Source organism: Lemur catta, chromosome 3 (genome assembly GCF_020740605.2).
Source record: "Lemur catta isolate mLemCat1 chromosome 3, mLemCat1.pri, whole genome shotgun sequence".
NCBI classification, from domain to species: domain Eukaryota; kingdom Metazoa; phylum Chordata; class Mammalia; order Primates; family Lemuridae; genus Lemur; species Lemur catta.
In genome coordinates, this window is record NC_059130.1 from 49,371,395 (window position 1) to 49,386,799 (window position 15,405).

At 35.6% G+C, this 15,405-nt stretch overlaps 1 protein-coding gene across 1 annotated transcript in view; it reads left to right on the forward strand.

The window, feature by feature from the left end:
- Positions 1-15,405, forward strand: part of DPYD (dihydropyrimidine dehydrogenase) — a 797,518-nt gene that overhangs the window by 522,718 nt on the left and 259,395 nt on the right. The window contains exon 16 of the mRNA XM_045547470.1: positions 4,537-4,620. Coding sequence (XP_045403426.1) covers positions 4,537-4,620 — 84 coding nt within the window. The remainder of the gene's footprint in view (positions 1-4,536; positions 4,621-15,405) is intronic.

The following is a 15,405-nucleotide window of genomic DNA, read 5'->3' on the forward strand; positions in this document are numbered from 1 at the left end:
TCAAGGAATGTTCTCTCTTCCTCACCCCAGAGTCCTCCGGCTAGGTGGGTTAAACCTCCCTGTCCTACATGCTAAGATCCTCTCTTCAGAGGCCAGGTTACCACGAAATTAATGAAGCTAAAGCTTCAGGGCACTTACTTGCACAGGCTACTTCCAAGCCCCTGTATCTAATTTTGTGTTTACAAATTTTACTTATATTTTTTATTAAAGAGTATTTTCAAAATTATTGAAGCTCCCCAAAATCTGGATCTACCTCTGCCTTTGCTTTTCATCTGTAGCATTTAATGATGCGGTAATTTTAAATGGTGTCATTAGCCATTACTAGTGGTTACTCTGTTCTGCTTGGTAGAAAGCAAGCTCTGTGGGGATGGAGACCACTGTCTAGATCACTGCTTAATCCCTAATTCCAAGCACAGGGCTTTGCGTACGAACAATATTTTTTGAACGAAGTAAAAAAGATGTACAGAGTTCAAGTATTGCCATGTAACAAAGAAAAGGAAGTCATTTCAGAGTAAATGGGAAGAATGGTACTTTATTTGGCAACAACGAGCTTGAAATGGTTAAGATCCAAAACTGAAGGTTTTAAGTCAGGTATTTGATAAAGGATTAACAAGGGTCTGACCATCATTAATTAGTAGGACGAGACAAGGAAGACCCAGTGAAAAGGCACAGGTACCAAAACCAGGTGGCTACAGTATTCCTAGCAGAGTCAAAATACAGCGCTTATTACCCAGGTCCTTATCATTTTCTTACCTGCATCCAGGCTGCAGTAGGTCATGAAATCTAATAGGTGTTAGAGTTAAGAAATCTCAAATAGGCTGGGGTAAGAAGCAGACAGAAGCACATTGCAGAAATACGTAGGAACAGCTGGATATAAGTCCCTGACGAGCGATGGTAAACAGGACAGATGGAATGCAGTGAGACGGACACCAGGTGGGGATGAGAGACTTTGTGTTCTGTGGGGCCCCGGCCAGTGCAGTGTTTTACCTCAGAGAGAACCTGTATCATCCCAGAGAACTTGTATCTCCAGTTTTAGATAATGGAGACTAGATTACAGCATTTCTACTTAGAAAGTCAACATATTCCTTTAATAGAAGAAATTAAGAGAGAATCAAAGAATTGTGCCTTTCATGCTCCACCATGGTACCCTGCTGGAGTGCTGATGTCCTCTGCCAGACCCCTCTGCCCACGGAAGCCTCCCCTCTGCACTGGGGCTCTGATACACCAAACCATGTCCCCCTCCTTCTCGCTTTGCCAGGCTTCTGACACCCCTCCCTGGGCCTGGGTAGCTCCTCCTCGGATGCTGCAAGTCACCGACCTTGCTCTGTCCCACCCAGTGACTTTAGAACTGTACTGATCAGGAAGGTAAGGGAAAAGAAGGGAGAGGTGAGGAAAGGAGAAGGAAGAACTTTGGAGCTGATTTTGTTGTGTGTATTGCACAAGTGTTTGTGGTTTTGCCACTCTAGTCTTTCTGAGAGTTTTTATAAAGTGATTCAGAGAATTTTAGAAACTACACCATTGCCACTATTCCAAGAATTCCTCAAAATAGTTCCCTTTTCTTTTCTCCAATGAGGTATAGATAATGTAGGGCAAGGTGAGTTATCTTAAATCCTTTTCAGATCAAGGCAGAGAAAAGGTGAGTCAGAGGTTCCAGTTGGATGGATAGGTAGATAGATAATTAGATAGATGTGTAGATAAGTAGATAGATAGTATTTGCTTACACTTTTATAGCATTTACTACATTCCAGACATTGTTCCAAGTCATTTACTTTTATAAAATGTATTTATACCTTACAAAAACAACGCTATGAGTTAGTACTCACCTTTCTGAGATGAGGAAACTGACGCAAAAGTAATTAAATAATGTATTCAAGTTTACACAGCGAGGACGTGGTAAAAATAGGATTCGAACCCATGAAAGCTGGCTCCAGAGTCCACACTCCACTTCATATAGATGGAAGGATAATAAACAGATAATGTAGGAAATTAGAAACAATGTATTTCCTATGTTTCTGCCGTCACTAGGTTACTTTAGTTTATAATCATTTCCGTGTGGTAGAATAAACTCTGGGCTAAGTGACTCAACTAAAAAGCTTGTGACTAACAGAAGTCAGAATGCATGCCCAGTTTCAGTTAATTTAACATTTCATGCTAATTCAGCAATTAAGGCTTTTTGAATGGTTTTAGTTGCTTGGAAATGGAATTAACTGCCATTTAAGGTGGCATGCATCCTGTGATAGGAATATTCAAGCAGAAGCCACATAAATGTTCCTACTCTCTTGGTGTCACCATGAGCAGCTTTGTCTCAGTTTTTGAAGTTTATATGCTCATTGCAAAGGCCTTTCCCAGTGTGTTTGGTGGGTGGATGTTTGTATATTTATATAATATTGGGGAAATTTTAATATTTAGTCACTGAGAAGACTTTATATTGGACAGATGATTTTTAAAAGATTTTAATTTTTATTTCAATCTTAGAAGCTATATGAATATCAAGCTGTTATATTTTTCTTAACACACTATAACAACTCCAGCCATAGAATAAGTGATTTCTAATAAATTATAGCAGTGGGTAAGAACACAGGCTCTAGACTCAAAGTACTTGGGTTTAAGACCGTACTCTGAGTAATAAGCTGTGGGATGTTGAATGAATCCTTTGAACTTTTTATGCCTCAATTTTATCATTTGTAAAATGGGAACAATAATATATCTTCTGTCTTAGATTTGTTGTAAGAGTGAAGTAAGATAAAATGTACAGAGGACATAGTAAAGTACCTGGCATATTGTAAATGCTGAATTAATGTTAGCTATTATTAGCTGCTATGGTAGCCAATTGTAAGTTTGCAATGAAATATGCATAATGTAAGTATGTATACAAGTGGCACCTAAACCTTATCTAATCCAAGATACTGTTGAATTGATTTGCTATTAATTGCTACATTACAGCTAAATAAATAAGTCTAAAGGAAATATTTGAAGTAACTAAGAAATAATAAGAAATGTGCAGTATTATATATAATTGCAATGTACAATCTCTTAATTAAGCTGATAATTACCACATGACAGGGTTTTGAGACAGGTTGTATTATCTACAGTGTACACTTGAGCAGCTGAAGACAAAGAAAGCTACCTTCTGGCCCAAAGCATCCCCAGTTCCTTAGCCGCAGACCTATGTTTAGAACTCAAGAGTTCAGCAGGCTGTGCTTTGTGCTCGCTACCAAATCAGCAGGAAAAAAAAAATAGCATGATTTACAGTAATTTTCCAATAACATGAAGCATTTTAAAATTGGATTAGGGAAGCAAAAACCATAATGAGACCATGCACAAACGTGCAGAAGACAAAGCAGAGTCACTAATGAATAAATATGGGCAAGAAAGTCAACTGAGCAATAGCTAACACTAACCAGAGTTCTTAAGTTCGTTGAGATCCTACTTAAAATTCATAAAGCAGGGAAAAATAGACAAAAATCTTGAATAAACAGAAAGAAAAGAGAAATCTTGAAGAAACAACTATTGGCCTAAAGAAAGGTGCAGTGTACATGGAAAATAGTGAAAATAAAGCCTTTGCAGGATGTGATAGACATATTATAATATTATTGAAACTAATTCAAGTTTCTAGTCACCCTTACTTCAAAAAAAATTGTGGCATTGGAGAAATTCTAGAAGTTAGGTCAAAAAATATAAAATGTGAATCATTTAGTTTATCTTGCATCCCTCAATTACTATATTATAATTTCAAAATATTTTGTTTATTCTTTAAGTTTTTCACAGAAGACTTTCGAAGAATTTAAGATTCTCAAAATATTCTAAGAATGCTTAGAGTGAATTATTTTGTTCATTTTGACAATATTTGTATGCTAAGGAATTAATGATTTATATAAGAAGGATTCTTATTTAGTAATTAAAGTAAGAGAAAACTATCAATACTTCATGTTTCTTAGCATGAGCTATTTTTAAATAGGATAAAATTTATTTTTGGTTAAACACATTTTTAATTTTACTTATTCATTCTAGCTAGCCAACTACATTTTTCTTTGCATGCTTATTCCCTGTGTCAAATTATCCAGAATTAAGATTTCTCATTATTATTTGTTATTATTTCTATTTTTTTTCCATAAAAACAGAAGCTGTTTAGGAAAGAATAAATGATGTCAAACAGATCTGAGTTGAAATCTCCACTGTGTCACCTAATAACCAGTCTTGTCATTTGGCCTCCCTATGCTTCAGTTCCCTTGCGCTTGTACAATTGGTATCATAATAATGCAAGGATTATGAGAATTAGGGATAAACAAATACAAAGTGTGTAGAGCAGTGAGTGACCCTTATAGGCACTCAATAAATATTTTCTTCTTATTGTTGTTGTTATATACACCTTAATTTGAGAGAATTAAAATATACATTACAAGATAGCTGTGAGGCAGAAAACAGAACAGTTAAGATTTGACAAATGTGACCTTTGTTGAGTTATCCACAGTGAAAGCATATCGGTATACAGATCAAGCTTTGCCTTTTCTTTCCTTTTCCTTCTATATTTTAAAGGCTTCTGGAGCAGATGCCCTGGAGTTAAATTTATCCTGTCCACATGGCATGGGAGAAAGAGGAATGGGCCTGGCCTGCGGGCAGGTAAGGACTTCGACAGCTGCCACTAAGTATGTTAGACTGACATAACAGGCCTCGTATGGATACTTACTATACCTTAAGCAAGGAGATGCGTGGATCAGATGACTGGCTTGAGACTTCCAGGTCTGCATTGTTTAAATATTTAGTGCTTAAAAAGTGGAAAATGAGGGAAGCTGAAATTTCAGCAACTGTTTAGTTTTATTGAAGAAAATATCACATTATGTGCTTGACAGGAAGTAATATCATAACAAATAGTTTTTAAAAGCGCTGAAGCAGAATTAGCTGATTTCAAATGCGGTGTTCTTTATTCATTCCTGATGCTGATCCAGTTTCCCTGGAGCAATATAGTGTACAAAATGCATTGTTCGTAGTGATTTTGTAGTAAATGGGGCACAGCACAAATTGCATTTTACATTTTTTAGCATATGAGCATTATTCCCTAACAGTGTTTGGTGAGTTACAAAAAGACTTTGATGCTATTTTTGTTTTTGCATATAATAAATGGAAACTTCATACTAAAATACTTTCAAAAACCTAATGAATAAAATGTGAAATAATATGTTAATATATAGAAAATACTGCATCTTTATGTAACTAGGTACAGTGTTGTATGTTAAGGAGCAATGTAAAAGCTTAATGCTAAAAAGGTGGGTGTTCTGCATTTAATTTAGCTTCTAAGCCCAGAGGGAAATGATGTGAATTAAATAATATGAAATGTTGTAATTTCTGACAGATTTCTAGTCCTGGAAAGTTTACTTTTATCTCCACATCTGGCACAGGGCTTTGCACATAGTAGGTGCTCAATTTTTTTTTTCTTTCAAGCCATTGAATTGATTTAAATTAAACTCAGGGACCCTTAATTTGGGAGGGCAAAAATTTCTGCTTATTCAAAGAAACATAGTTTGTTATCTTCATGTTAGCATTCAGGGAGGATTTAAAAGTACTTTGTAAATATTTAATTAACATTCAAATAGATTTGTGACTTAGGAAGAAACCATCCTATGTAACAGCAGGAGAGGAGGGGCTAGTCAAATATTCTTCAAGTATATCCTCCCCTCCGTTCCACTCACACCAGGTTACCCAGATCAGTAAGCGTAGTAACAGATCCAAGACTCAGAATTATCCAGTGGGGGGAAGGTATTATTATATCAAATCATGACTTTTATGAGTTACATGATTAGATAACACTATGTCAAGATTTGTAATGTGATAAAAATGAGAAAGACTTCTAAAAGAACACCTGGAACAGGGACTGAGCCAGTATACTCTTCCCATCTCAAGTCAAGGTGGTCCCTTTGCCCATTTCACAGTCTCTGAACTTTGGAAACGAAATATTTTTTAATTATATAGATAAAAACAGCTATAGATAATTAAAATCTATTGACTATAATTTGTTAAGGAAGGATGCATTTCAATATTTATCCCTTGCTACAAATACGACAATTATTTTGAAAATGTTGCCCTAATCCCACCCGAGTTTATTTTTCGGAGTAAGCTTTGGCTCTATGAACACATCTGAACTCACCCAGCTGTTAAGTGTCTTAGGATTATCCTTTCTAGAGAATTATTTAGCCACATCAAGTTTTGCACAGCCTTTGGCTAAATGAGAATTCCAAATGCTAAAATTTTGCAGTCAGAGATATCATTAAAATTTCTAAAAACTCTTGGAAAACATGATCCAAACACCATGATATCTTGGCTGAAGGAAACTTAGGAACATTTCCATTTCACTTATTAGTTAATAATCTCTAAAACTGAAACCAGTTCTTCCTGCCAGCCAAGTTTAGAAATTTTCTTTTGAATAATATTCTCCCATAAATTATATAATTGAAAAATAAAGCTAATTTAATCATTTTTGCTTCAACATATTTTAAATTATTACTGTGCCTCAGTACAAATAAATGTTCAATGTTTTAAATGAGGGAAGGAAGAATATTAATGTATTTTAAAAAAATGTATATTTAAAAGTGGAGTGGGCATAAACACATCTGGGCCTTGTTTGCTTTCCCTCTATTTCCTTTTCCCCCTTCTCTGCCTCCTGTTCCCATTGCTTCTTCCTCTCTCCCTAAGTTCCAACGTCTTGAAGAGGTTGGCAGGATGGGGAATTTGTACTCAATGTTGGAAGACTGAGAAGCCATTCCAGTTTCTCTTCCCCATCGCAATGTGATCTTGCATCCCATTTGTTGAAAAGGTCCTGTGTGCCAGGCACAGAGCTAGCTGTACGTGTTGGCAAGAGCCTGATAAACATTTGCTTCATGAATGAGACACTGGCATTAGTTCCATGGCTAGAGTATTTATCTACTAGAGACACTTTCTTGTACAGTACAGGCTCTTCTCTAAACACCTGTTTTTTTTCCCCTTTATCTTAAATATTATCTCACAAATATATAATAAATGATGAAAACTGTCTTTGTACCTAAATGATTTGCCTGTGTGTAATCTACATTTATATATATATAAATATAAGAAGTGACTAAAAATTATGAAATTTATGAACAGGGAAGGCTTTCATCTCTATAACGTATAGGCATCATATTTATTTATAAAATTTGTAGAAATAAAGAGAATCTCAACTTGACCTTGGGAATTTGTATTGTATATTTCCTGCAAAGTGAAGCTGAATATAAAATTGTAAGCACTTCAGCATTGCTAAGTGTTTAAAGGCATTTGCATTCTGTATTCTTTCCATCTACCATCTGTGTCACATTGATCAAGCCACTTACTCTCCTGAAGCATGTTTCCATTTTTAAGATACAGTATTTGAACTAGATGATCTCTAAATACCCTTCCAGCTTTAATATTCTGTGAATGTTAATATTATAGGTAGCAGGCTCATATATTATTTTTAAACTACTCTTAAGGAGCACTGATAAAACAAAAACAACTAAAGAAATAAATGAATGCATATTATGCTGCTCTTTTTAAAAACACTTTAATATTTCCTTAACCTGCATAAAGTTAGTGTTTTACTTATATAATTCCTAATTGCTTATACATCAACCAATGCTGCTCACTTCTTAGTATATTTTACTTTATTTGACAAATGAGTATGTAAGTAGCACGTGTTCAAAAAGTCTATGATTGGTTAAATTGACATCTTGTACTTAAAGCGGCTAAAGTAGAATCCTTGGTCTTTTATACTAGAGCCTTCTCTTCTATTTTAGTTAATGGTGTGCTCAAAAACTTTGATTCTCAAGCAAAGGTGAAAATATGGTCCAGTTTTGGTTGTGTTCATTCCCAAGAATCAAAGTTATATTACAACATTTAAAAAAATGCTACTCTCTTTTCTCCTCACAAAAACCCTTTGAGATAGGAGTTTTTATCCCATTTTTTGCAAAATTGAGGTCCGTGGGTTTCCCAGGTCACAGATCTGGTCAGCGGCTGCTGGGGCCTGCACTTTGATTTACATATTAGCCTGAATATAGGGAATAGTTACTACTAAGTACGTATTTCAATATCAGTGTTAAATATTATTAGTAACTGAAAATTAAGTGTAGGACTAAGTTAGCTCTATTTTGTATTTCTAAATTTCCATTTCTCTAAATATATAAAAACATAAGCAAACCTGAACCTGCCATTTAGGTTCTGTCTCCTGGAACTAAGGGAACTTCTCTGATGCTTTAGCATTCATATTTAAAGTTGTCTACATGTAATTATCTAAATCTATACATTCCTGTACAGCATATTACTTTATACATGTAATTGAACTATAATAAATTCTATAAAATCTAGCTAAAATGGCAACTCTTTGAGGTCTTCCCCTTTTCCTAAATGTTCTTTCCACGTTGAGTAAATAGCCCTTTTTTATCCTATTAAAATTATATTAAAGTTTTTTACTTGCATCCTGTAGGAGCTTCTCACCCAAGTTCAGACCAGTGCTTAATAGGCCTTGAATAATTTTTTGTTGTTGTTTTGTTTTTGAAATTACCAAAAATAGGTAGATTTGACAAAAAAAATCCTATTTTTTACTTCTCCTGAAACAATGGAAAGAAATAGCCATGCTTGGCCTGCATTGTCATGTAGCAGGAAGGAGTTAGAGCTTAATTAGTCTCCTCTGACACTGTTTCTGGTACATGTAAGTAGTGGCAAACATTTGACTAAGAATAAATGTTCATTCTCAAACATGGTTTCACTAGCTATGTCTTTCTGAGTCAGACTTTAAATATTGAGATCAATCCTTCCCAGGAGTTTTGCTGAATCTCTGGGTTCCTGATATTGTAGTCTCTGGGCTGCTTTCTTTGGCCAGCAGTGCCTTTAATTCTTAGACCCTCCATCAGCAAACAAAAGAAAAGTAGTTAACTGGGGGCTGGGAGTGGGGTGGGATATGGGATAAGATGCTTGCCTGAATGTTATCTTTCACATGGTAAGAAACAAGAGCAAGAGAGAGCATGCTTCATAGGACCTTTCAAGACTAGTTATATAAGCCTCTTGAAATGATTTTTTTTCTGCCATCAGAAAGTCAAAAGCTTTTAAACTTTTTCCCTAAGTTACTTTTCACACAAGCTGTTTATGTCTTTTCCTTGAGTTGATGATGGGACATAGTAAAGCACAGACTCTTGGAACTGAGATGCAACTTAAAGACTTTCCACTTCAACTCCGTTATATATAGGACAGAAATTAGAGACCTGGAAAAGTCTAGGTAATCAACTAGCAAGGCCCATAACTTCAGTGCCTGTCACTCACCCCCTGTGTGGTGCTCTGTCAAGTGTTTCCCACTGTGTCCTTTGGCTGTATCCAAATCTCAAGTCTAATTGGAAAAGTCAGTACAACACCCGGGGTACTGCTGGTTCTCATACCTTTTTGTGTGCTATTATTCCTTCAGTCTGGAATTCATACCATCTCTACAGAAATTATCCATATAGAAATCACCTCTCTAATTCTATTTCAAATGACATCTAATTCATGAACTAGTTATATATTATCAATATATAGTTAGGTATTATCAATCAACCAACATTCCATGAGGAAAGAAGAAGAAAATATGCCATATATGAAAAGATTTAAAGGTAGAGATGATATGCACACTAATTTGAAACTTGGTGACCTAGAGTTTAAATCACTGTCAATGCATTTAGACTTATTTATCTTACAGGTCCAAGAGGCTACAAAGATGTTATTTCCCTAGCACTGGTAGGATTCTAATGGTTCAGTGGTTTAAATGCCTTCATTATAGGTACAATTACTAAATAGTGCATAACTATTTCAGCAACGATTTCTTTTGATGGAGCATTCCAAAATGATAATCAGAGGGAAGACTGCTCTAGCTTCCTAGGCAGAGGAAGGGCCTAAACAAAGATGACAATGCCACTGTTACCCTCTGTTATATCTTGCTATGTAATCGCAGCCCCCCTCCATTTATTTATGCATATCATCTGCATAGAATTTCTAAATACTGGAATGTTCAACTCACACAGTCTCAGCATTAGTTTTGTCAGCAGGAAGACATATGCAGTCCTCCTTTCTTGATGATTTGGTAAGCAAGGACAAAAAGGTTTAAAAGTGGTAAATCTTAAAATGTTCAGTAATCTTAAAAGATTATTACTCCAAATATGATTACTGAAAGTAATACTTTGATTTTCCCTCATGATCTATTCTTTGTTCAAACTTAACTACACAAACTCTGTGTTTATTTCTTTAAAAATAGAAGAAAGAGAAAGGTTTTGTTTCTCATTCACCATGCCAACATTTTTTCCATAAGACATTAACCACAGATTATTACTCTTAACCTTGCCAAAGAGCAGACGTCTGTCATCAGGAAGAGAATCCAAAACTAAATGTGAGGACCACAGTGCTCCAGTTGTGCTAGAATTTCCCCTGGGAAATAAAGTCTTCCTCCAGCAGCTGGGTTAACAGACCTTCTATCTCATACACAATGCATTGTCCGGGGAGTGATGACCATGGCCCCACTTGGATCAAGTCCTCATTAGATGTCTGTGGAAGGGAAAATATAAAGACACTCTTTTAAAACCAATACGGCTGACAAGTCATAGTATTTCCAATATTGCCCAGAGAGCTGAAACTCAGGAAGTCAGGAGTATGAGAAGGAATGTGGGAGTCTCACCAATAGTAAAATACAACAAACTGAAGCCACAGTGGCCTCCCTGGCCTCTCCTGGGGGAGCAAAGATCACTGCCCAGTTCTATTTGTTTTTTGATACTGGTCATGTTTGTGCCCATGAGACTTCCTCTGCTTTAAATTCTTGATTTCCTCTCATTCGTTCTGACTTCAGATGCATGTGGTAAAGTACCACGCACTTTCCTAAGTGTGCTGCTTAATCATGCTCTAATCAGCATGGATACATGTAGGTTTGGAATAGAGAATTGGAACTTGAGGTCTATGAATTGACTGGATAAATGTAGGATAGACTAGGTTGGCCTCAGTGAGATGAGCCCTTGAGACATCATATTCATAGGTTTGGAAATCATTGCACTGCAAAATAACATAGTTTGATGAAGAAATGTGAGAAATGTCTGTGTGGCATAAGCTTTTGCAAAAGTGACTAAAATGTGATGTTAGCCATATACATTGGATTTACCCTGTTTTCTTTTATTTTCCTTGTGGCATTATAATTTTTGGAGTGCTTTAAAATAAATTATCAACTTGCTTATGAAAAATGTGTAATCAAAAAGAAATATTTGTTTTTTTACTACATTATGTTGCCCAACTCTTTATTTGATTTTAATTCTTAGCCATTTGCATAGACATGGTACTTGCATAAGTAGATGACTACAGGAGATCTGTAAGAGGCATTTATATAACTGCCAATATTTTGCCTAAAGCTGGTTCTCTATGACTTGTTCAATTGTAGTTATTAATGTTTGTTAATGTTTTAAAAATTGTTGCTTCTTTCTAAAATTTAAATTTTAGTAGAAAGCAACATCATTTAAATCTAACTAAAGTATCAGTTTTAGGTCAAGGGATATTATTGTTTTTGTGTAGGGCAACCATCACGTGGCAGTAGATAACATTATATGTAGTAACAAATAGGTAGTTCACGTGGTGAATGGTTGCAGGTGAGATAATTATTAATAAATGTTTATTTTTAACTTAATGTCCCTTTTATTAGTCTCACCATTTGTTACATTCCAGAAATAAGCACCAGAAGTATCTTAAAATGTTTTTTTTAATCACCCTCAAATGATAATTGTTAACATGACAGTGAGTTTGAGTAGAATAGCAGAGTTCTTTATATGTTTGTTGGCTATAGCACAAAGATGAACTAAAAATGTCATTGGCCTAATGAGAACAGGGATGAGGTGGGGGAGAGGCTGTAATCTTAGTGCAAGCTCTCATGAAGGGTTTGGATAGCATAATGTCATACCAGAATAATAGCTATCAGCAGAGCAGAGTAGAGACAAGGTGGGAAACTGATTACTAATTATTTGATATCCATTATCTCTATAGAGATGAGAGATTTAGATAAATGAAGTGAATGCAATTTTTCCAGCAGATAGTAAATAAGTATGTTCTTGAGGTGATTACAATGGAAATATAGCTATCATGATATGACTATGTCCTAAGATAATAAATTAATAAAGGATTTTCATGGTGAATAGAAATTGAGTTTATTCAGTCCCTGTTGTATTCCAGGCATTGTGCTAGGTATTTCTACACATGGGATCACAGCCACTCCTCAGTCTACTTTGAGGAGAAAGACAGAACATTCTCCATATCACAAATAAAGAAACTGAGCCTAGAGTGACTTGCTCCCCATTGAATCTCCAGGGATTAATGTGATTCTGGCACATGGTAGGTGTTCAGTAAATAATTTTTGGACAGATTAATGAAGGAATGAATGAGCGAATAATTGAATGAATTAAACCTTTCATACAAAATGTCTTTTTGTTCCATTGGGAATGAGAAGATCCTGAGCAGGATTGTTTATGAGCATAACTCAGGAAATCAGTTCTTAATTTTAAGAACTTTCATTTCAAACTATTTTTCTTCCTTCTATGATCAATTTCAATACCTTGTTCTGATTTTTTTGTTATCTTTCCACCTTAACTTTTTTAAGCCTCATCTGTCTGATTTATCCAGTCTGTTTCTCACATCCAGTCTACATATGTTTGTCCAGAAGCACATACTACTTATGTATGCATGCTCTTCACAATAAAGTATATCTCATTTTCAAATATTCCATCTTTGGAGCTCAATAATCATTTTTGTTTAAGAATGAGCATTTTTTACATTTTACTATGGGAGTTTGGAGGACGAAAGATGTCAAAATGTCTGACTGTGACTTCATTTCACAAACTTATTCCCTTATATAAACAAAGTCTGTACCCAAGGATGAGGGGAGAGAAAGAAAGTGCACTGCCCAGGCTGGCCTTTAATGAAATTAAGACGGGCAATTTTTAGCTGTCTCCATGCCCACTACCAAATGGTGAACAGTTCTGGATTTCAGATTTTCCAAATGTCACCTCACACTTTGAGATCGGGTACAACAGCTGGTACCTGCCATGCTCTTTATTTACCAGGCTCTGAAACAAGGACTCATTTATTTAGTCCTCACAGCAACTCTGTGATATATTTACTATTATTATTCCCATTTTGCAGATGGGAGAACTCAGAGACAGAAAGTATAAGTAACATGGCAACCTCATGTGGCAAGTAAAGGGCAGCATCAAGATCCAAATTCCTGGCCCCTCTGGCTCAAGAACCTGTGCTTCTGACCCTTGAGCATTGCTGCCTCTCAAAGAAGAATTTTAAGGAAGTTATTGCTGGCCTTAGTAACTGTAGAAATTATTGATAGATATCTTCATGATACATATCTGAATGAAGATAACGCTATTTGTGCAAGTTATGAAAGCTGCTGTATATAAATACTGCTAAAAAGCCCAGTTTCTAGAAAATGATCAGTAAAAACTATTTGTATGATCTTTATCTTTATGAGACTTTAATTTTTTCTATGCCCAAATTCATTTCTTAAAGGGAAATTCTGGCATTTAAAAAAAAATCTCTAGACATGATGAAAATATAATACAAATTTCCAATTATTAATATTAATTGTCAAGGTCTGATTTTATTTTAAAAATCCATTTTTTATTGTTCAAATTGGATATCACCCCTCCCATGAAAGAGTGTATATGCGATATGAGTCATTAAGAAACTACTCCAGGCAGAAGGTGATTATTTAGGAGAAGCATGAAGATGGAAGAACCACTCCCCACCCCCATCCACACACAGAGCTGCCCTGAGAGTTAATCCACCCTTTCTTTGGGTGGTGAAAAGCACTGACTATGCAGAGTGCCATCCAGCCCCTAAGTGTTCCTTCTGCCCTTGTCTGCCATTCCACAGCCCTACCCCTCTACAGAGGGTGGATCATTAAGCCATCCAGGCAGTGGGGAGTATTTTCATATAGCCATTGCCCTTTATAGCAGCCTGGCAGAGAGTGACCATAATAAATTATGCACTGCTCTGTGAGACTGTGACATGAGGCACTGGAGGAACAGCAGGGGTGTCAGAAAATCCATTATTTGAAATTTTTGTTTCTTTTTCTTACTAGATTCCATGCTGCTCTTTTCCTGTCATCTTGTTTCTTTTTTTCCTATCTATTGTTTTGAGGGTTTTGTGCCTGACAGTTCTTTTCTACTGCTGGTTTTGTCCTTTTTGTTACCTTGTTTCTGCCTTTGTGGGCTCCCTACCCCCCTTTCTTGATCTTGGGTGTTCTGAGCCTTGTTCTCCTTTTCTGTCACGCAGTCGTTTGCCTTACTTTTCTTTCTCTTTCTGCCTTATTGTCTCATATAATACAGAACAACAAATTCTCTTTTTGTCTGCATTCTTTTACATGGCGTTATGTAGTTGTCATTTTCTCTTCACGATAGGTACACTTTGCTGTGTGTACTGTTCATTTTAGTTCCAAGAATGCCAAACACATGTCCGGAGGAGTGCCAAGGCGGATGGCAACAAAAAGCAATCAAAACAACCAGTAGAATAGTTTTTTTGAGAACAGTGCAGACCTATTTCTTCCCTGTAGATCAGTTCACATAGAATCGGTAAGTATTTTTTTTTTTACTCATTTCGGATTCTTTGATATTTTTATCTTTTCTCCAAGAGTCTTTCCCAAAGTGGTAATTTTTTAAACATTATTCTTTGCGAGTTCAACTATCTATTATTCTTTCATTTTTTTTACACTTATAAATACAGCATGAAAAGATAGTTCCACTAGGTGAAACTTCTACCGATTCAATTAATTTAATAGTTATTAATTGAGCAACTACTATGTGGCAGGCATCATGAAGGTATTAGAGACAATGGACATCATTAGTTTTGTTCTACCTTTTTATATTCTTTATTTGGTCATGTCCCTCATCCTCAATTTCTTTCCCCTTTCTGTTGACACGTGACATTGTCATTTGCCATCCTGCATCCTCCACTTTCTCTTCCTTGTTCCCTTTGAATCTAGAGCTCCTTCTTTTTATTTACAGTTATATAAGAAGGACTTCCAGTTTTTCTGCCTGAAAAGCTCATTGCATGAGATTAGGAAGTTAAAACCTCCCTGTCATGGAACACCCAAGAATGTGCCAGATTCTTAAAACTCCGTTTTTGTGTTGCAGTTAAACAAAAACAGTAACCCCATCTCTAGCGTGGCTATCAATTTTTGTAAGACTTGCAATAGCGAAATTTAATTGAATTGATACATATATTTATGAAATATCAACAAGTTACATTAAAATCTACAATTGAACTCTTCCTTTCATAGCATTTAGTTCTTTATGCCTTATATTTTTTATTTTTTTATGTATTAACTCATTTGATCTTTTTTTCTAATTTTCTTTTTATTTCAGC